The sequence below is a fragment of the Dermacentor albipictus genome, chromosome 1 (assembly GCF_038994185.2).
Source record: "Dermacentor albipictus isolate Rhodes 1998 colony chromosome 1, USDA_Dalb.pri_finalv2, whole genome shotgun sequence".
NCBI classification, from domain to species: Eukaryota; Metazoa; Arthropoda; class Arachnida; order Ixodida; family Ixodidae; genus Dermacentor; species Dermacentor albipictus.
This window is the reverse complement of record NC_091821.1, coordinates 454,647,731-454,668,825: the sequence shown is the minus strand read 5'-3', so window position 1 is coordinate 454,668,825 and position 21,095 is coordinate 454,647,731. Positions and strand designations below refer to the sequence as shown.

At 48.2% G+C, this 21,095-nt stretch overlaps 1 protein-coding gene across 1 annotated transcript in view; it reads right to left on the bottom strand.

Moving 5' to 3' along the window:
• LOC139054779 (alpha-(1,3)-fucosyltransferase C-like) overlaps positions 1–7,688 on the bottom strand; it is a 46,450-nt gene extending 38,762 nt beyond the window's left edge. Inside the window, exon 1 of the mRNA XM_070532381.1 lies at positions 7,664–7,688. Coding sequence (XP_070388482.1) covers positions 7,664–7,673 — 10 coding nt within the window. The 5' untranslated portion in view covers positions 7,674–7,688. The remainder of the gene's footprint in view (positions 1–7,663) is intronic.
• Between the last annotated feature and the right edge of the window lie 13,407 nt (positions 7,689–21,095).

Genomic DNA, 21,095 nt, shown 5'->3' with positions numbered 1-21,095 from the left:
AGCGGACAAAGTCGATACGTTACATATGAATCTCAAAAATTTAGTAATATGGGAATACAGCTTTTGCAATACCTTTGTACGTAACGTAACAAATTCACGTAAGATTGAAAATGACCCATCGAATTAGTCCGCTTTCAAGGATCCAACGGATGCCATTTATAGAACCGCGATGTCTGTTTTTGATGCAGAGCTATTAATTTGTAAACTTTTAATTTACATGTTTTTCATGCTGTCGAATTTTTGAAAATTCTTGAAACTAAATTTAGGCCCTTACTCGAAATTCCGCTTCGAACAGTCACTACAATTTAGCTTTTTCTCTCAAATGCAGCGAATTTCATTAAAATCGGTCCAGCGGATATCTCAAAAAAGAAGTTTTTGCGTTTTCCATGTATTTGAATAGGCCGCGTCGGAGTTGGGCCCAAGCTAAAGCTTCCTCTTAAGCTTATCACAAGTCACCATAGCTCAAAGAAGAAGATTACAAGCAGTCTAAAAAAGTGAACGAGGAATATCGATGGAAGAAATAATTAACCTGCCTGATTCTCAGGTGTTGAGATACAGTACACCAGTAAATATTGGCACGTCTGATTGTCAAACCAAGTTCGCGTATACATTTAGAACTACATGCAATGTTTCTACCGATGCTCCGGCACCAACTAGAACCAAAAGTATGGTAAAATTTTGGCTCCGGCATAGCAAACCTTGTACGAAGCTTATGGGAGGTGCCAAGCTTCCTGGCTAAAAACACTAACAGAACAAGTGATGCTGTAGATAATGCACTGACCTCTTTCTCGATAAGCATTGTTTCGTGGAACTCCTAAGCTGCAGTGAGTGACCTGCTTTACTTCCTATCGATGCATTCAAGTAGGGACTTCTGATAAGACGAACAAAATTACAAGCACCCTTCAGGTATGGTATGGTATGGTATGAATAACTTTATTTAGGTCCTGAGGGATCAGTCTGGGACTGATGCGGGCCGCTCCCACGTCGGTACAGAAGGCCGAGCCCCTCTTCCGTCACACGGGCCCTCTGGACAGCCCTGAGTTGGTCCGCCAGCACTCCACTGTGCAGCATCCGCTGCCACCACTGTTCACCTCGAGAACCATCACCGGCCAACGCCAAGCAGCGCCAAAGCATGTGCTCTAAATCGAGCAAACCCCCACACTTACTACAATAGAGTGAAACCCCGCAGTCCGGATTAATTTTGTTCATGATGACTGGGTTAGGGTACGTACGTGTTTGCAGAAGCCTTAATGTAGCCGCCTGTGGCCTATTTAATTTAGAATGTGGCAGGGGGAATGCCCTGCCCCCTAGGTAATAGTGCTTGATGATTTCGTTGTAGGTTAACAGCTGGTCCCTGTACTCAGGAGTGGGAGATACAGCCCCTTCAGGGAGTACACGGCACACTAAGCCTCGTGCCTCCCTGTGCGCCACCTCGTTGAGGTTACGCGGGGCTCCCTCCACTGTCCCCATGTGCGCAGGGAACCAAGTAACTGTATGCGAAGTGATATCCCTACCCTGCAGCAGTCTGTTAGCCGGTTCCGCAACAAGTCCTCTCGAGAAGGCTTTAATCGCAGATCGCGAGTCACTATACGCCAAAACTCTTCTTGAATCAATTAGTGCTAGAGCAATAGCCACCTGTTCGGCAACCCCCGGATCTTTCGTATAAATGGAACGGCATTTCTAACGCTCCCTTTGCCATCTACCACCACCACCGAATAAGCATTTTTACCATTAATCCATGCGGCGTGAACAAAAGCAAACTCCTCCTCCTGGTCCTTTGCCTCTCGCAACAAAGCCTTAGCTCTCGTGACCCACCTCCCTACATTGTGCACGGGGTGCACATTCCGCGGAAACGGATGAACCATGATATTTGCCCTAAGGTTCACGTTCAACTCGTGTAGGGGCGCCCTATCGTGCGACACAGCCACCGATTCTTCAATTGACTCTAAAATATACCTACCCACTGGTGTACCTAGCATCCGCTCTCTCTGTGCAGTACGCTGAGCCTCGGCAATTTCATCTAAAGTATTATGCAAACCGAGTCGTAACAACATATCATTTGACGTAGTCATAGGCAGACCAAGCGCAGCCTTGACGGCTTTGCTGATTAATGCTTCCAATTTATTTTTCTCCCCCCTATTCCAATTTAGCATAGCTGCCACATACGAGAAATGACACATAATAACGCGTGAACTAAACGCATCGCACCTTCTTCTCCTAAACCCCCATGCCTATTAGAGATCCTTCTTATAAGTCTTATCGCCTCCTCCGTCTTCTTGGTAATATTCTGAATGGTTCTAATGTTCGATCCGTTCGCTTCAAGTACAAAACCCAGGACCCTGATAGCTTCAACTTTGGGTATCAGCGACCCTCCCCTAGTATGAATTTTAATGCAAGACTCAACTTCCGGTACCCAACCCTTCGGCCTACGACCTAGCTTCTTAGATTTTAAGATCAACAACTCCGACTTTTTAGTGGAGCACTTGAACCCCATGAGACCCAGATACTCCTCCGCAAGCGTTACCACCTTCTGCAGCCTAGCCTCAAGCTCTCCAACACTACCACCGAAACTCCATATAGTAATGTCATCCGCGTAGATAGAATAGCCAGTATCCTGGACAGTGTCTAGTGCATTAGCCAACTTCGACACCGCCAGATTGAATAACATAGGCGAGAGTACGGATCCCTGTGGAGTACCACAGCAACCCAATTTAAAGACTTCCGACTTTATCTCCCCAAACTTGAGACATGTCCTTCTATCCATGAGGAAAGCCTTGACAAATTGGAAAAGCCGCTGCCCCATGTTCAAGTCCGATAGCGCCTGTAGAATGGAAGAATGTCGGATTTTATCGAAAGCTTTTTCCACATCAAGTCCAATTAGTGCCTTAGTATCCCTAGTCCGCCGGTCAAGGAGCTGATGCATAATCCTGATCATAGCATCCTGAGTCTAGAGGCCGGGCCGAAATCCTATCATCGAGTGCGGAAAGACCCCATTGCCCTCAACATAACGCGTTAGCCTATTTAAAATGACATACTCAGCGACTTTCCCCAAACACGATGTCAGGGAAATGTGTACCCTTCAAGTGTACTTCAAGGGTACTTCAAATGTGTACCCCTGCAAGTGTGTACCCTTCAGGTACACACTTGCAATTTTGTAACAACATCGCGTGAGCGTCGACCGCACCGCTTGTCAGCGGCCGTCGAGTGGCGAGGGGCGCTCCTCAAGCGAACAGCGCAGCGGAATACGCACGAGTGGGAAGCCGCCTCGGCATGGTACCGAGTGTTGTGAAGCAGTTATCGAAAAAAGCTCAGCCGCTGTGGCTAGTTAGTTTGGCGTCCACTGAACCCTACTGCGACATGTTTGTGACGCTTTCTGTGGGCCGCAATATCATTGTAACTAATTTCTGTACTTTTCGTGGGTACCTTTTGGGCACGCTGGCCACACAGGGCGTTGTGACGCAGTTAACGAAAGACAGGTCGGCCTCTGTGGTGCAGCTGGTTTAATTTTGGTTAGGTTCGCATGGACTGAGTCCTACGATGCCAATTTTGCGACGCTTTTTATACCCCCTCCCCCAGCAACACATACCTACCTTCTTTTGGTACTCACGCTCAGTGGCGTAGCAACAGGGGGAGCCGGGGGGCCGTGGGCCCCGGGTGCAAGGGGCCAGTGGGGGGGGAGGTGTCATATACGTCTGAAGGCACCCGAAACTTGATATCCTCGCCTTCCTCGACTAAACCCCCCGGGGGGGGGGGGGGGGTTGACAGAAGACCTATGGGCCCCGGGTGCCAGACGACCTAGCTACGCCGCTGCTCACGCTTGTCCAAGACACGAAGACCGATTACCAAGAGTGACACCACCGGAGTGTGTTGCTAGCACCGGCAGAATGCGCCGAAGATATATAACGTTGAAGAGCTCAAAAACCAGGAGCTTGTAACTCTAAATTGCGTCCTGTGGACGACTGAAAACAAGCTTAGCACCGAGGCATATGTCTTAAGTGCGAGTATAACGCATTCTGCAAGCCTCTAGCATGGTAAGGCTGGAAGCCGGTGTCTCTGTACAGGTAGCGTACCATCACGTCGGCTGACGCCAAGTTGTCAGGAAAACCGGCCCGGGCATTTTTTCTCTTAAAATGCAGGAAGTAAGGTCCGGGAATGGAGGAATGCTTGGAAATCAGATGTTTTCGTCACGCTTTATGCATGGCATTGCTTGGGATGAGCCAGGTATTTCCTACGCCATGTTGGTAAAAGCAAATCGCTTTTGTTTTTAATGTCGCCCATTCGCCACTTTCTCACGTTTCGCCTCTACAAACAATTTTCCAATGTGGCCGCAATAACGAAATGACACGTGCTTGTCATTTACATTACTTTAGCTGATGCCGGCCGATGGAGCTTTTTACAGGAACTACTGCTGCTTAAGCGGGGCCACAACATTGTATGCACGCACCAAAAGCCCGGAATGAGCATTTATATAGAGCAAAATAAACATTTCCTCATTTCGCAAGGCGAGTTGAGTCTATTTGATGAAATTGCACGTTGCACAGAGGGCAGATTAGATGGAGGCTTCTAAAGATCGCTCGCAGTCATACATATTTTACGAAATACAGAAAAGGGTTCTTCACCAAGAAAGCGCGTGGTTGAGCTGTAGAAGCAAAAACAAATGCCATGCCGAACAGCGCAGCCGGCGTAGCGCGTACCAGCAATTGCGTTCAATACGCGGGTGCTTAAAACCGAACCTTGAAGAGCGGTTCTCGTTTTAACGCCAGTCATGTGGTTGCGCTACAGTCAATTCGGCCGCTGGGCACAACGGGAGTGTCCGCTCTTGTTCTTTCTCTATAATATGGGCATAGCGCGGTAATTTATAGACCAGAAGATGCGTAAGAAGAACGTCCACGTTTTACAGCGTCCGATGCGGGTGAAGTCAATTTATTTCCACGGGTGCGGGGCTCCCGGTCTCATGTCATGCGTTCGTGGCTTATAGTTAATTGCTCGTTTGGAAATTTTCCAACCACCGGCATTGTCACGATATCGGCGGAGGAAGGAAATGAATATTTTATTCGTCGTGCAGCCGTGTATCTGAGGCTGCACGCACAAAAAATGAAAAAAAGTCATTTTTGCGAGGTGGCTTGGGTGCATACTAATCTGTCATCTGTGTGACGCGAGAATATTTTTCAGCCATTGCACGACCTACACTTATATTCAGAAAAGCCGCTTGCTTTAGCCGTAGTTGTTAAATATCGTCCACCTATAGAGTGCGCCCTACCGACATCAGGAGCAGCAGAAAGGTCGCACTCGAAAGCTGCGTCAGTAATTTGTATTCCCAATTTCTGACGCGGATACGACAACGCACAAAGCCGAGTTCTGTCCTGCGTGGCGTGTCGCCTGTGAAGCAATGGTGGCACGATGAAAGTAACCGCGTCTTATTTGACACGGCCACTGCAGAGACGATTTATCCATGTGATTTAGCACGGGAAGAAATTCACAGCCCCATTCTGGCTTCACCGTCTTCAAGCGCGCCTCCTTAAGCAATGAAATCATGTGTAGTCCGCACCCACGCGTAGTCGGCAACCTGCGAAATTTCAACCTTCAAACTTTTATAGTGCGCGGACTATATTATGGAAAATACGGTGTGGTAGGACATCTTGTATGGTCTAGTACAATCTAGCCTACTCTCGCGCTATCAAAAGCTGGGACAGGGCAGGCCGTTGGGGCGGCATCTAACCGCATACATATAGCGAACCCGGCGCGGAGTCCCAAAGCTGACGTCATATGCGAGAGGTCGCCGCTCGACACTCTCACGGCTACGCGCCCGGTCATATAACAGCTGCGTACTGCCGGCAAAAGGAAGTGTGGACGATGGGACAGAGCGCGTGATGAGCTGTTTTTGCAAAGTGCCACTTCTACGAACAACAACAACAACAACAACAACAACAACAACAACAACAACAATAATAATAATAATAATAATAATAATAATAATAATAATAATAATAATAATAATAATAAATCGTTTATTATGATGTTTATTATAGTGTCCAGCAACAGCTACGGAGCTTTCGTACTGGTGCACCACCTAAAATGTAACACGCGGTACATTATGTACAGAGCAGACAAATGTGACAGACCAAACAACGTGAGAGAACGAAACAAATAGGAAAGACGAAGAACGTGGAGACAGGCGTAAAAGGGAATTAATCATACACCATGATTATCTACATTTATAAGAAACGCAGGAAACACCGGTAACGGAGCTCTGAAATATGTCAGTACCGGTTGTATACTTATTACATGTTCTTTTTAAGTCAAACCATGGGACAGTCTTCTATGCAGCACGGTAGGGCAGAAAGTGCGGAACGCTGCTTGGTACACTTTCGCGGCATGGCAAATTGCGCATGATTAAGAAGCTTCGGGCAATGTATAATGGTGCAGACCACCTTATGGAGGAACAAAAGGTCTGATTCAACACGTCTGTGTTCCGGTGGTTTGAGTTGGCGTATATTTGAGAGGGCTCGACTATGGTATCCCGAACGGCAAAAGCGGTGCTTGAAAATAGATATGAATTTATTTTTAACGGTTTCTACGAGATCACAATTAGATTTGCACGTTCCGCACCAAACTACTGAGGTAGTGGAAGGCACACAGCAGAATACAAATTCAGGGCAGTGGAAGTCATGCGATTTACGACACACAATTCCAAGAGCGCCAACGGCACGTGCTGTTTCACATATTCAGCGCGTGGAGAGAAGCTTAGCGTTTTCTCGAGTACACAGCTAGACCTTTCATTTTATCGACCCTGGGCTGTGGAGCATCCGATCTGAAGGGTGCACAAACATTACGCATGGTGTGTTTTCCGTGCATAACTTGATATCATAGTTTCGGAAGCGCTTTTAGAAGTGTACGTTACAATTCTTTCTGCAGCAGTTTGAGAGAGAAAAATCTGTATTTTTGGAGGTCAGTGCCGTTATGGACAATGTTGAATGTATTAAATGGCTTTGATTCGTCAGCAAATAGAAGGAACGTATGGTGTTGAAGCGCTGACGAAATGCCATTGAGGAACAGTAGGAAAAGAATAGGACCAAGAACAGATCCTTGAGGAACTCCTCTAGTGACCCAATAGCTAATAGAACTCTGTCCGTTATATTCCAACGCAGCATGATCTATTGTTTAGGTAATTTGATATCATGGCACTGATGTAAGAACATATGTTCATTTGAGTGAGCTTTGTAATCGTAAGCTCATGGCAAACTATGTCAAATGCTTTACACAAATGATACTAATAATAATAATAATAATAATAATAATAATAATAATAATCAAGCTTGCACGAGGTCGGGAGGTAAATGAAGGGAAAACGTTCAAGATAAACCGACTCACCCAACACTTCCAAACAGTTAGCCGCAGCAGGTCAGGAAGTACGAAAAATTGTACACTTCGAAGATGAAAAACATAAAAAATATAATAGGAGCAAAATTGTGAAAAAAACTGCCTGCAATACCAATTTGAAAGAAACACAGCGATCGCCAAGTTACTTGACTGGAGCGAAATATAATGCGGCTAACTAATAATCGCAAGAGCAGGCAGTTCACAATCTGCCATGATGAATCGTTGCGTTGTTTACACAATCGTACTAACTCAAAAGAAAGAACAACTATTCAATCTCACTTACTAGATGACATCGACGGGGCCGCTAGACCAAATGCGGTAGGTGCAAATTTGTTCGAACTGGACACATATGACCTGGAAAAGGTTGGCACTTGTCACTGCTCACCTTAAGAAACACGCATCCCTCGCTGCCGGGCCTGTCTGTGAACACGTGTTCATATATGTATAGACACACACACACCTTTAAGGGTAACGCATCCAATGCGCGGAACAGCTGGCAGAGATCTGCCGAGCCACCTTTTCAAGAAACAACCCGAACACGAGATCAAGCGAAGCGATTTTCAGCTTCTCGGAAAGAGCGCGACAGCGCGTATATATGGATAGTACTTTGAGCACAGGGCTCAATCTTTGTGGCATTATACATATGAGTGGCGGGGTATGAAAAAAAAAGAAACAAATAGGGCAGTACAGTTTAGCCCTACAATGCCCAGCGTATCATAGATGCTGCGCGCTGTTTTGATATCTCAAAATTTGGATTTACGCACGAACATTTTGACACGTAGGTTATGGGAAACCAGCGCTGAATGTATTGAATTGACACACAACGCCCCCTTCCGGACATCGTGCGCAGGATTTAGTCATACAAACAGAAGGAAATTGCCAGCGGCGGTATGGTGGAAGACGTACGAGAGCTGCGTGGAAGAAAGAAAAAAAAAAGCACCTTGAAGGTCGTCGATATTTGCGGGTGTATTATTGCCGCAACTAGAAAAGCCTTACTACAGCCCTATCACTCTATCATTTCTCGTAAAAGCTACGAGCATGAGCGACGGCGACGTTGGATTCAGGCAGGCGCAATCGCATGCCATTTCGACGATTATTTCTACAGCTTCGCGGAAAAGAATATATCTTTTTGAATTTCATTTCATCGAAACTGATAACGCGAATGATCGAGAACATGTTTCCATTGTATACGAATGCATACAGCCGGGACGTTTTTTGGGAGCGCAATGAATATAAGCTTACTTACAGCCGATGAAAATGGCCACGGGGTTTTGAGCGATGCGCGCTTTCACAGAGCGTGGTGACGAAACGTAAATGCAGCAAATGAAACTGCTAGGCATACAATCTCCCAGCGAACAGAAAGTGTAGACGGTTTACTTCAGAAACAGCGCAGCGGCATTGCATCAGCATGTCGCCAATACGGCCAACGCAAACACTGGCTTTTGTGACTATGCAGATTCAATTCCAGGCAAAACCGTGTCCGTGATAGTAGAGTGATGCGTAATGTAATTATCGTTTTGTTGAAAGCAATGTGTGCGGTCAAGCGCTTAGCACAAACAAGAATTCCGATACAAGTCAAGTTCAGCTGCAGTGCACGGCACCCGCCGTGGTAGCTCAGTGGCTATGGTGTTGGGCTGCTGAGCACGAGGTCGCGGGATTGAATCCCGGCCACGACGGTCGCATTTCGGTGGGGGGAAATGAGAAGACACCCATGTACTTAGATTTAGGTGCACGCTAAAGATCCTCAGGTGGTCGAAATTTCCGGACTCCTCCACTACGGCGTGCCTCATAATCAGAAAGTGGTTCTGGCACGTGAAAGCCAATAATGTAATTTTTTTTTTACTTTTTTGCAGTGCACGGCTACCACAGCTCACGGCGAACCAGCTCGACCGCGCTCGCATCGCAGCCGGCAGCGCCGCAAACATCAGCATATTTTCTCCTTTGTGGGAAATTGTTGCGAGCAAGTGGTGAAGCGGCAACAGCGCTAAAAAAACATTGCGGCTTGGGAGCGTAGGCGGTTCGTTCTGAGGCGCCGTGAGCTACAGATTCGAAGTGAACCGGAGAAGGCTTATATACAGAGACGATATCGGTGGCGAGCCATCAGTGGCGGTGAGGCTGCCGGCGACGCCGAAGCGTAGCCGCGACCACTCCTCTGTCGCTGAACGGCCACGTCGCTGTGCCGCAGAGAGATATCGCAGGGAGATCCTCTCTGTGGCAGTGAGGTCTCGCCGTTTGCCAGCAAGAACGGCGTGCGGGGAGTTGCCGTGCCGGTAACTTGGAGGCGCCTTTAATTCCGGCGTCGGGGACACCACGAGCGGCTCCGAAGAAATCGTCGCTCTGCTTACGAATGAATTGTCTTCATTTGCGTCTGGAATATGCAGTAAGGGAACAATTGATCGCTTACTTGAATTCCGACGGCATTCATATGGCTCCTTCGCTTGCGAAATGCATTTCGCCGAAACACTGAATCGCCGTTGTTGGGTATCGTTTTCTCACCGTAGAAAACAATTTGCTGTATGCGATTCTCGCCCTTTCCGAGTTATTTTGCGCGAAAGAACTCTTACAGTGCGTAGACCCTTTTGAAACCATGTACCGCAACACATACCGGTGGTACATACTCTTGCAGGTGCTGGTGGCCCCTAGTCTTCTGAGCAAGGCACTTGCATGGGGCCCTTTTTCTTCACGAGGTGCGCCTCCTCGATCGGCAGCTCTGCTTTCCCATCGTAGCTTTTAAAAGTGAAGCTTTTTTTTTTGCGAAACTATCCGGGTTCTCGTGATCGCGGGTGCTGCGCGCTGCTCTTTTGCCGAATAGGCCAACCACTCACGGTGAAGGACGCGCGAGACGCCATCGACGCTGGGTTCCTTGCACCACCACAAGATGGCACTCGCCTTCGCGCATCATCACTTTTCGAAGGGAGATCGGGATGCCCTATAAAGCGAGAAATAAGAAGGAAGAAGACGCATGTGTTTGCTGCGGTAAAGCTAGGGAAACGATGGAGCATGTTTTATTAGAATGGAAAGATGTCTGCCCAGTGGTCGACTTAGGCACTACTGGCCTCATTGACGCAAAACATGTCCGTAATAGGGATAAGTAAGAGGCGATTGGAAGATTGGCGGAAGAAAAGTAGGGAAACGACAAAAAGCGGAGACGACTCTTCATGCGCTCACGCAAAGCCTTGCTGTATGTAGATGCCAACTCGTTTGATATGCCGCTTTCTTTTATATCCTGGATAGTTTTCATTTTTGGATATGTATTGTTGTTAAGCGAACCACTTACTATATAATTAATTGCTGTACTAGCTAACTCACTTCAATGTGATTTCATAGTTTCTTTCCTAGTCTTTTTTGTATGAATCTACTCGCACGATATACGTATTTTAATTCTAACTGTACCATGTGGCAGACCATGCGAATTTATAGAGAATGTGCGCCCCACTGCAAGAAAGGTGGGTGACAAAGTAGCCTAAATTTTCCTTGATCCTGGATGTGAAACTAAACTTGGGCATTACAGGGTTAAAAAAAGATTGCCGACGATTACTTCCTAACGCGAACTTTGAACGCAGCCCTCCAGCTGTCTCGGCTTTTCGATATACTGAGGCAAAGAATTCGAGCAAGATTTGTACGCACAGTTACATACCACTTTTTATTCTCCACACATATTCCTTCTTCAACAAACACTGCACTCCCAGTATTTGATTGTCGTGAAGGAAGCTTTGTGGTCGGAGAAATAGGTGGATATATGCTAGACTTTCTGCACCAATGCCTGGTTCTCAAAGACGAGGTCTATGCAAGCATTTCGCGAGGTTTTTACGGTCGTGGGAGGCATTGCGAGTGAGAGGAACACGATGTTCTTCCGCATAAGTGGCAAGAAATTCGCTTTTGTCTTTTAGTCCCCCACTACTAACGTTGGTGTGGACCGATGGGCGGCTAATGCGAGTCGCAGGAAGCGCACGACGTCTCTGGTAAGCACGGTAGGGGAGAAGTGGACAGTCACTACCATCAAGCCGTTGGACAACTTTGCGGCGTATAGTTCACCAACTTCACCTGACGTGCCGAACATTTAGATCGGTATTGCAGAGAGACCCGTACGCAAGCAAATAGCTACTCCTGCTGCTCTGTTGTGGTCTTTGCGAGCGCTACAGCAGTACTGGTAATGTGTGATTTCGAGAGACTCTTCGGGATTCATCCAGGTTTCCGCTAGGCAGAGTACAGAGGCATGCGTAGAATCTGATTGCGATGTACGTTCTCGGCATGCACGGCAAGGGAACGAACGTTAAATGCGGAGATCGACAAGTACTGCGGCTTTTCAGTCATGGCGAGGCACTTGGCGGTGATGGTGTCAAGCTTGTGGACTGCAATCGAGGAAATTCATCTGCGCGCTCTCGCGCGGTCGCCGCCACGGAGGAGGGTGGGGGGGGCGTACACACAGTGGCGAACAGTGGTGATTTTGCATTTTGGCTTGGGCAGCAGCACTTCATCAGGATCAGCCGCCACCGAGCAGGCGCTCTGATTGCCGGCGAAGCAAAGAGAGCAAGGCTCGCGCCGTGCGCGAGAGGTGGGGCCAGGAGCTGTCGCAGCTAGAGCAGCGGGCTGGTCCCGGCTACGGAGCTGGTTACGGCGAGGGACGACGGCGCCTCGAAACGCAGAAACGGGTGCCATAGAGCTGCGCTTTAAAAGAGGGCTTTTATTTGTCTTGGCGCCCTCATCTTTTCACTGCGGCCTCGTAGTCCGCGTTTTCTGTACGCGGTTCTGCAGCATTATGGGCTTTCAGACTGCACCCTTGTCGCTTTGGAGACAACATTCCTACAATTTCAGATATACATGCAAGAAACAATACAGAAGCAGACGACAATGGCATTTATTTTTGTACGAGACAGTTTTATAAGAGGATGTATTGCTCTCGCTCGATGTCGGAACATTTCTCGTGTTTATTTATTCTGTCAGTAGTTGCTTTATGTTCTTTATCATCTCGGCTCTCTGAGCAGGACTCATCTTTCTTCTTCAGTCCGTCTGAACAGGCGGTCAGGACAGCCTGAACCCCATTACGCCTGCACGGCCCGACACCGTAACTCCATGCTTATATCTGGCATACAGAGCTTTCTCTCCAACCTCCTGGCCCTTCGGACTCCCCTTCTTTGCGGCCGGACCTGAATCGGCGCGTTTTGTACCTGTCGGCTGCCCCGTCTTGCCCTGTGTGCGTGTGTGCCGTGCTCGACGATTGAGCCAACCTGTGCGTGGAGGTGGGTGTCTTCTGCACCCTGAACATTCCTGACAGATAGACAGACAGACAGATGTCTGTCTGTCTGTCTGTCTGTCTGTCTGTCTGTCTACCAGCCATGATGACTCTATGATTGGCTGTCAAGAGGCCACGTGTATTGTTATTTGTACCGGGAAATCAAATTTTTGCTAAATGCAATTTTGCGCGTGACGTGGGGCTGCAAATGCTATCGAATCAGCCATATTGCGACGTTAGCGTTTTAAAAAGAAAGTGAATGGTAGCGCACAGAAACCCGTTCAATGCATCTGCGATTTCATGACTATGTGATGGTGGTCCAAGATAGCCCCCCTGTCAGCTTGCCGATTGGCTGAAGGAATATTCCATGAGGCACGTCACAGGAAGGATGGTTTAGTAAGCGTCAACTTGACGTTGCGTGACGTTGCTCTGGCCCGCCATCGCAGAGATTTTCTGCAATAATTTGCGACGCGACGAGCCGCGTGAAATATTCTGATGAGCGGCCATAGTCAATACCGTACGAGAGGTGTGAGTATCACCGCATTTTCCCCGTCGTTTGGGGCTATGGAAATCTTGTTCATAACGGTTCCTCGTAACAATTGCATCGTTCTCGGGTGCTATTGGCATTTGAGCTTTTGGGCCACCATTCTTTTTTCTGACACGTTTATTTGAGATAATAGTGGCTGAATATTACAAACTTGCCACAACTTCTTGCCCTTTTCACTGCTGCGTTGTATTTTGTCAAGATAAGTTATTTTCTACGTCATCGGGAGTTACAATGACGGTGGCTTTTTTATTTTATCAAAAGAAATGTACGCTAAGCAGCACTTTGGAGTTTCATTATTACTTTATGCTTTCATCCTGCGGATCGAGTAAGTATATAGCGAAGCGAACGATAGGGCAGCGTCAGCGCTGGCGTTTTTATTGCGTCGTGCAGGCGGACCACCTCTGGCGGGCCCATCGTTATCGGTGATATTTGATCGCTTGTCAGCCAACCGAGTCGGTCTGAGTCACTTGCTTTCATGAGGTAGCGATAACATGGCGTAGGACGTGGGTTCGTCGCCACTGTTCGGTCCCCTATGCTGTCTCAAAGTAGAAAACTTGCGAGCTGGCACCGATATACGATCACTCACCCCGTTTCTCAGAGCCACCTATTGTCGCTAATGAAGCAGGCAACGGCTCGTAAGCACCAGACGACGAAAGCGAGAGATGTTTTTGACGGAAGGATCATTCGCTCTGAGCTGGCTGCCTTATATTACTAGGGAGGAAAACTGTTTTCTTTATCAAGAACGTTAGGTTCATTGACTCCATTTCAGTTTCTTTGGCGAAACGTCAAGCTTTCGTCACGTTACGAAAGCAAATTGGAGCCATCAGAGCAATTTTGTACGCGTCGTACCTACGTCGCGCTTCGAAGGAAATGGCGGAATGTCCAGAATAGAGTCCCTGCTCTACTGATTTTTATTTCATGGCCACGAAAAATGCTGTCATCGGTATTGTCACTTTCGGTTTTAGTCGGGACGTCGAGCTGTAGTGAGAGCGTAAACGCAGGGCGAGGGGAAGAGAAGCGCGTGCAAATCACTGAACTAGCAATGATGTGAAGTGAATGCATAAAAGTATAGCGGAAACTGGTCGCATGTTCATCGGTGTTGCGTTTAGGAGAGAAAACAATACCACGTACTTGACCGGGTGGGCTCCTTGTAATTTTGGGCCGTGTGCTTCACTGTTGCCGGTGATCTCTTTCTTCTGCCTTGAGCCTAGGCAGAGCGTAAAAGCAACGCTGCTGACGAGAGTTAAGACGGTCGCACTATAAGCAGTCTTGGAAATGTATCTTTCTTTTATTATTTCTATTTGAATTTGTTCTTCTCAGTGCAGCTTTCGATTGCAGACACGTTTTGACGCACTTCTGAGGCGTGACGCAAAGGCCCTCGACGTGCAGATAGAGCCTTTCTTAATGTCAAATGCCATAGGAGGATCATGAAGCGGACACGGTGCGATTCCCCGTAGTGCTGTCTCGGCATCTGGTTTGAATTGTTTTTTAAGATTTCTATGGAATACTGAAACAACATAACGAAAGAAAAATGCTGCTCCAGCGCAAATCTTGGAATGTACGTGCAGTGAATCTTCAGTGAAAGCGTAATTTAAGGACTAAATGTGGTGCGTGCATTCTTGTTTACTTTTATGCTATGCAACGGGATATCTCACGCAATTTCCATGTTACAGTGCACCAGTCGCAAGCACTGGCGAAATGCAAACTACAATTCAGGCGGATACGCAGTTGGAGACGGTACGCAGCGACGTCACAAGGAAGAAGTTGGTGTATGATGGTTGTCGAGGCAAGAATGCCGATGAAAAGTACGCCTACCAAAGAGAGAAAGAGAGAGAGAGAAAGAGAGAGAGATAGAATGATAAAGGAAAGGTAGGGAGGTTAACCAGGACTCAGCCCGGTTGGCTACCCTACACTGGGGAAAGGGAAAAGGGGACGGAAAGATTAAAAGAAGAAGAGAAAGTCTACTGGGTACATCGTTCGGTCACTCAGTCCGGATCACAGACGCTGACTCAATCCAGTAGTTTTCAAATATCGCAGCAGAGCTTTTGTGGCCTTTTGTAGCTGCGATATGCGAGGCCATGGTCCCAAGATCTTCAAGGTGAACGGTGTTCTATCTAGCTGATTGAGAGCTGTGCAGAGGTCATGTCTTTCGTTTTGAAAAGACGGGCGGTAGCACAGTAGATGTTCTATAGTTTCCTCGACACCACAGGCATTACAGTCGGCACTATCAGTCATTACAATCAAAAACATATATGCATTGTTGAATGCGATGCCCAAGCGTAAGCGGCACAGCATTGTTTCCTCATTTCGCAGAAGCCCTGGTAACAGCCGCAGTTGCATAAAGGGGTCGAGGGAATGCAATCGTTCTTGGGTGAATTCTGGTGTGTGCCACTTCTCTAATGTCATACGGTGTGCTACCTTGCTTAGGTGTTGGGCTGCGTCGGGCCGCGATAAAGGTACAGAAACAAGGGTTGCTCTTTCGTGTGCTTTCCTAGCAGCTTCGTCAGCGAGGTCGTTGCCGGAGATATCGCAATGGCCAGGCAGCCACTGAAACACGAAGTCGTGTCCTTTCGCTGTCATACGATGGTGCATTTCTGGTATCTCCGACACTAGTTGTTCACATGACTCGCAACGAAGAGATGACAGAAGACATTGTAAGGTCGCCTTCGAATCGCAGAATATTGCCCACTGATTAGCGGGTTGGTTGTCAATGTAATCAACGGCACCTCGGAGGGCAACAAGCTTCGATCCGGTCGATGTTGTCATGTGAGAAATCTTGTATCGGACGCTAATTGATCGTGATGGTATAACCACTGCGCCGATGGAGCTGGTCTGAGTGGAAGAGCCATCCGCATATATGTGGACTCGGTCAAAGTAGAAATTGTTCAAACAATCAAGAGCTGCTTGCTTCAGGGCCAAGGTAGGCAGGTCGGTCTTCGTTCTTATCCCTGGAACCCTGAGACGCACTTGAGGTTGTTCTAAACACCACAAAGCTGAGGTTGAATGTGCTGAGGGTGTGAAGCCCGATGGTAGACAGGCACGATGGACGCTGACCTCGTTGGAGAAGGACGCCTGTGGTCGTCGTTCTGGCAGGTAGGCAAGAGAGCTTGATTGCATACGTGAAACATGACGAACATGGGCCCTAAGCATGTCGGTGCTAATGTATGTCGTGATCGGACGGTCTCGAGCCATTATAATGGTTCCTGCTGTTGAGGCGGTCCGCGGAGGTCCTAGGCAAACACGTAGTGCCTGTGCTTGCATGCTCTGAAGTTCTCGAAGATTTGACTTGCATGTTTTAGCAAGCAAGGGAGAACTATAACGTAGCAATCCGATAGAAAGTGCTCGATATAACTGTAGCATGGAGCCCACTGACGATCCCCATGTTTTCCCGGCGATAAACTTGAAGACATGAACAATAGATGTGAGCTTCTTCTTCAAGTGGGCAACATGAGGGCTCCAAGAGAGGTCCCGGTCCACAATGACACCCAAAAACCGATTATTTCTCTTGCAGGAGATAGGCTGGCCATTAATGCATACTGGATAGCGAGACATTGGTTTTCCTGTAAAAGGGACTAACGCACATTTGTCTGTTGAGATGGTAAGGCATTGTGTGAAGATAATGGGATGCCTGTGTTGCTGCTTTCTGCAGCCTTGCGCGAACCTGCAGACGAGTGACCGCTGATGACTAGGTGCAGATGTCGTCGGCGTAGATTGAGACACTCACTGTTTCCGGTAGGGATTCGGCCAGCCCAAGAAACGTGAGGTTGAAAAGAATAGGGCTTAGAACACCACCTTGGGGAACTCCTCAGCATATATGTAGTGGTCGGTAGTCGGACCGTCTTCCGTACGTACGAACAAGGACCTTTGTGTCAAGTAGTTTCTGATCCATCGATATACTCACCCTCCTAGTTCAATTGTCAAAAGTGCGTCTAGAATGGGTTGATGGGAAACGTTGTCGTAAGCGCCTTTCACGTCCAGAAAGAGCGCAACTGATAATCGTTTCCAAGATTTTGGCTGTTCTACTGATGACACTAGATCGATGACACTGTCATTCGATGAACGGCCTCGTCGAAATCCCGCCATAGAATCAGGGTAAATCTTGTGGTGTTCTAGGCACCATTCGAGACGCATGAGGATCATGCGTTCCATGAGTTTCCCGACGCAGCTGGGAGGTGCTATAGGCCGATACGATGCCAGTTCGAGCGGTGACTTTCATGCTTTTAGCAGCGGTACCAGGTGGCTGCGTTTCCACTCCTGTGGGACGACACCATCTTGCCATGAACTATTAAAAAGGCTGAGAAGTTCTCTTCGTGCTTCTCGGCCTAGGTGGCGCAAAGCAGTATATGTTATGCCATCGGGCCCTAGTGAAGACGAACACCTACAGAGCGCCATAGCAGCTTCTAACTCTTCCATAGAGAATAGAGCCTCCATACTGGTATCTTGTGGACCGGGGATGTCGCTTAAAGCCATCTCAGGGCCTAAAACTGGGCCGCCGGCGATTTGCGCGCAATATTCCTCTGCAATGTCTATCTCACGGCGGTTTTGATAGAGAGCGAAAGCGTTAAAAGGATGCCGTTGCTGGGGTCTTGAGCAAACACGCCGTAGGGTACGCCACACACGGGACAATGGCTTGCGAGGATCTAGTGACTCGCAAAAGCATTTCAATCTTTGATCCGCTAGGTTATCCATTCGGCGTCTTATCTTGTTTTTGATGCGCCGAGCCTCCCTGAGGTCAAGAATTGAATTTGTGCGCCTGTACCTCCTTTCAGCACGGCGACGTATTGTACGAAGCCTTTCTAATTCTATGTCATTCTCTGTACGCTTTTTCCTATTTGTAAAGCAACGCGTGCAATCTTGCATTGCGTCTGCAATTATGTCTACTAATCTGCGTGCGATATGTTTCTTGCAGGTGGCTTCTACTCGATCTTGAAAGACTGACCAGTCAATTTGGCGAGATACATCCGGTAATGCGGCGTATAGTCCATCGATTCTCACATAGGTCGGAATATGATCCCTTCCATGGGTTTCAATATCAGTGAACCACTGCACGCTTAAAGTCAGGCAATGTGACACCAAAGTCAAGTCAAGGCAGCTGCTGTACGTAGTTCCTCGCGGAAATGTCGGGCTTCCGTCATTTAGAAGTCACAGGTTGTGGCATGCTGCACAGGATATTAGTGACCTGCCCCTCGAATTTATCCTGGAGCTTCCCCATATATGGTGGTGAGGGTTGAAGTCCCTGTTATTATCCAAGGCCAGGGAGTAGCAGCCATAATATCTTGTAGTCTTTTGCTGTCAAACTGACTTGTTGGGGATAGGTAGACGCCAATAATAGTAAAAGACAGCCTCTTCTTTTTCACACTAACACAGACGTATTGGTTACCGTCGTGTGGCGCTACGGTTTGCGAAAAATACGTTACGCCCTTGCGAATGTAAACCAGAACATTACTACTGCGGACACACGTTGTTGAAACAAAAGCTTAATATCCTGATAGTCTTATGGAGGCTGATAAGTTCGGTTCACAGATAACCAGTATAGGAAAGTGGTAGTCAAACACGATCTGTCGAAAATCCGAAATACGTGACCTGAGGCCTCTTGCATTCCATTGGAATATGGAGGCACTTCTGACATCATCCCGGAACAATCGCTGTTGCTGTTCATGAGCCATGGTTCTGCTGTAGAAGTTCTCAAGCACTGGACTTCTGAAGGCTCGCTAGAACCGAATTGATGGCATCCATCACTTGGAACGCACTTCGAGCTGTTGGTGTCTGTATCTTGTCCAGAAGAGCACGAATAGCGCTCACCAGAGAGCTGATCATGACAACAATTTGTTGATCTTGGTCCGTCAGTTTATCAGGAACAGTCGAAGTGTCCCTTGCTGCAGAAGTCTGATTTCGCTCAGTAGGAGCGTGTAGCCTCGGGAGTGCAGGCCACGCGTCAGCAGCAGGGCGGTTCGATGCACCTTTGTCCTTTGAGCTGACTGTGTTTGGCCAGGGTGGAAGAGTGGGTGGCAATGTACGTGGCTGGCGCTATGCAGAGGCTTTGGAGGTTAGTGATCGACGTCGGCGACGCGATCGTCGCCGCCTAATAGATGTTGCTGCTTCTCGGTGAGATGAGTCTCGAACCATTTTCCTCAATATTGCCATTTCCTTGCGAATTAAAGGGCATTTCTTCGAGGATGCATCGTGAGGGCCGCTGCAGTTTGTGCACTTCAGCACACTGGCCTCGCACGTGTTAGTGGTGTGGGGCCCAGTGCGGCGAGAACAGATGGTAGTGTTCTTGCACACACTACTCACATGCCCAAACTTCATGCACTTCCAGCACTGCAGTGGTTTTGGTATGAAGGGGTGAACTGCGTGTCGTAAGTGGCCCACTTTTACATGCGATGGTAGGGATTCGCCTTTAAATATGATTTTGACACACCGTAACGTGCCGAGACGAAAGGCGTTTGTGATGACGGAATTTTCTGTAGCTGGTTTGATTAAGATCGACAGATCGAGTCGACAATGGTCTCGTCAACATCGCAAATTACGCCACTACTGATTTGTTTGCCCAGCGGAAAATGAGGGCGGACTTTCATCCCGTCAAGTTCCGTGACATTGCGCAAAGAATCCAACGCAGCCGCGTGTTCTACGTCAATCGCTAGGACGTTCTTACGGGTGTTTACTCTGATGTCTGATTTCATTCGGAACCAGTGCCTCTAGATATGAAGACACAGCTTGCCTGTCGAGGCGTCTCAGGTTGTCAGTAGCGAGAACTGGCGCGTACAGGATATTCTCTCCTCGATATTCTGCGAAGATCTCACGGTGGACTCACTCGAATTCGAGGATGCGCTGAGAAATCTTCGTTTTGCTTTACGACTCCGCACCAGCTCGAAACTGTCGTCACAGGAATCCTCACTGCTGACCTAATACTGCACGGTGTCGTCGCTGTCAGTGTTGCTCTCGGTGCCGCTGTGCTTCCTGGAGGCAGCCGCTGCGGGCACTGCCGAGTCCAGCGGACGCGTGTGGGACTCCATCTCCATCTCCAGGAGGAAATAGCAGTTCACTGGCAAAGTCTCAAAAATCCACAAAATAAGAAGAGCTGGAAGACTCGGCGTTCTGCCTGAAAGGCACAGAAAGGCAGGGAGGTTAACCAACGGTAGTTCCGGCTGGCTACCATGCACGGTGGGGGGGGGGGGGGGAGTCGAGCTGGGGAATAAAAAGAGAAACAGTGTGGAATGGGGAGAGAGAAAAAGAGAAACGAACACTAATAAATCGCGTATGCGTATCAAGGAATGTTTAACCACGCTATACCTCTTGTGTCAAAGTGGCACATAACCACTAAATTATGGGGTTGCACATGCCAAAGCCACTTTCTGATTATGAGGCACGCCGTCGTGGAAGACTCCGGAAATTTCGACCACCTGGGGTTCTTTAACGTGCACCTAAATCTAGCTACACGGGCGCTTTCGCATTTCGCCCCCATCGAAATGCGGCCGCGGTCCAGGAGACACTAGGGTTCTGCTGCCGCCTATACTGCCAGTCCCGCTATGGGACGCCACCTTCTCGTATAATTCTTCCTTCAATCTTCTATCCGCTTTCATCGCAATTCCCTTTTCCTATAGACACAGAGCCGTGCTCGCTCTTTAGGGCTGCAGCCGTACCATGCGCGTCTGCCCCTCAACCTCAAGGAAGGTCACGCATACACCCGCCCCCCTTAGATATAACGAAAGCAAAGCTTCTCAATATTGTCCCGTGGTGGTGACGTTGAAGAACACAGTAGCAATACTGGGGCTCTATTCTGGACACGCATGGCGGCTGCACAGCCGCCATTATCCGCCATGTTTAATCTCTTATTGGCTGTGGCGAGCTCACGTGCCTTGAAATTTTTGCCGGGAAACGGAAGTTTTGCGAAATGTCATTTTGCGTTTTCATCAAGATGACGAAACGTGACGT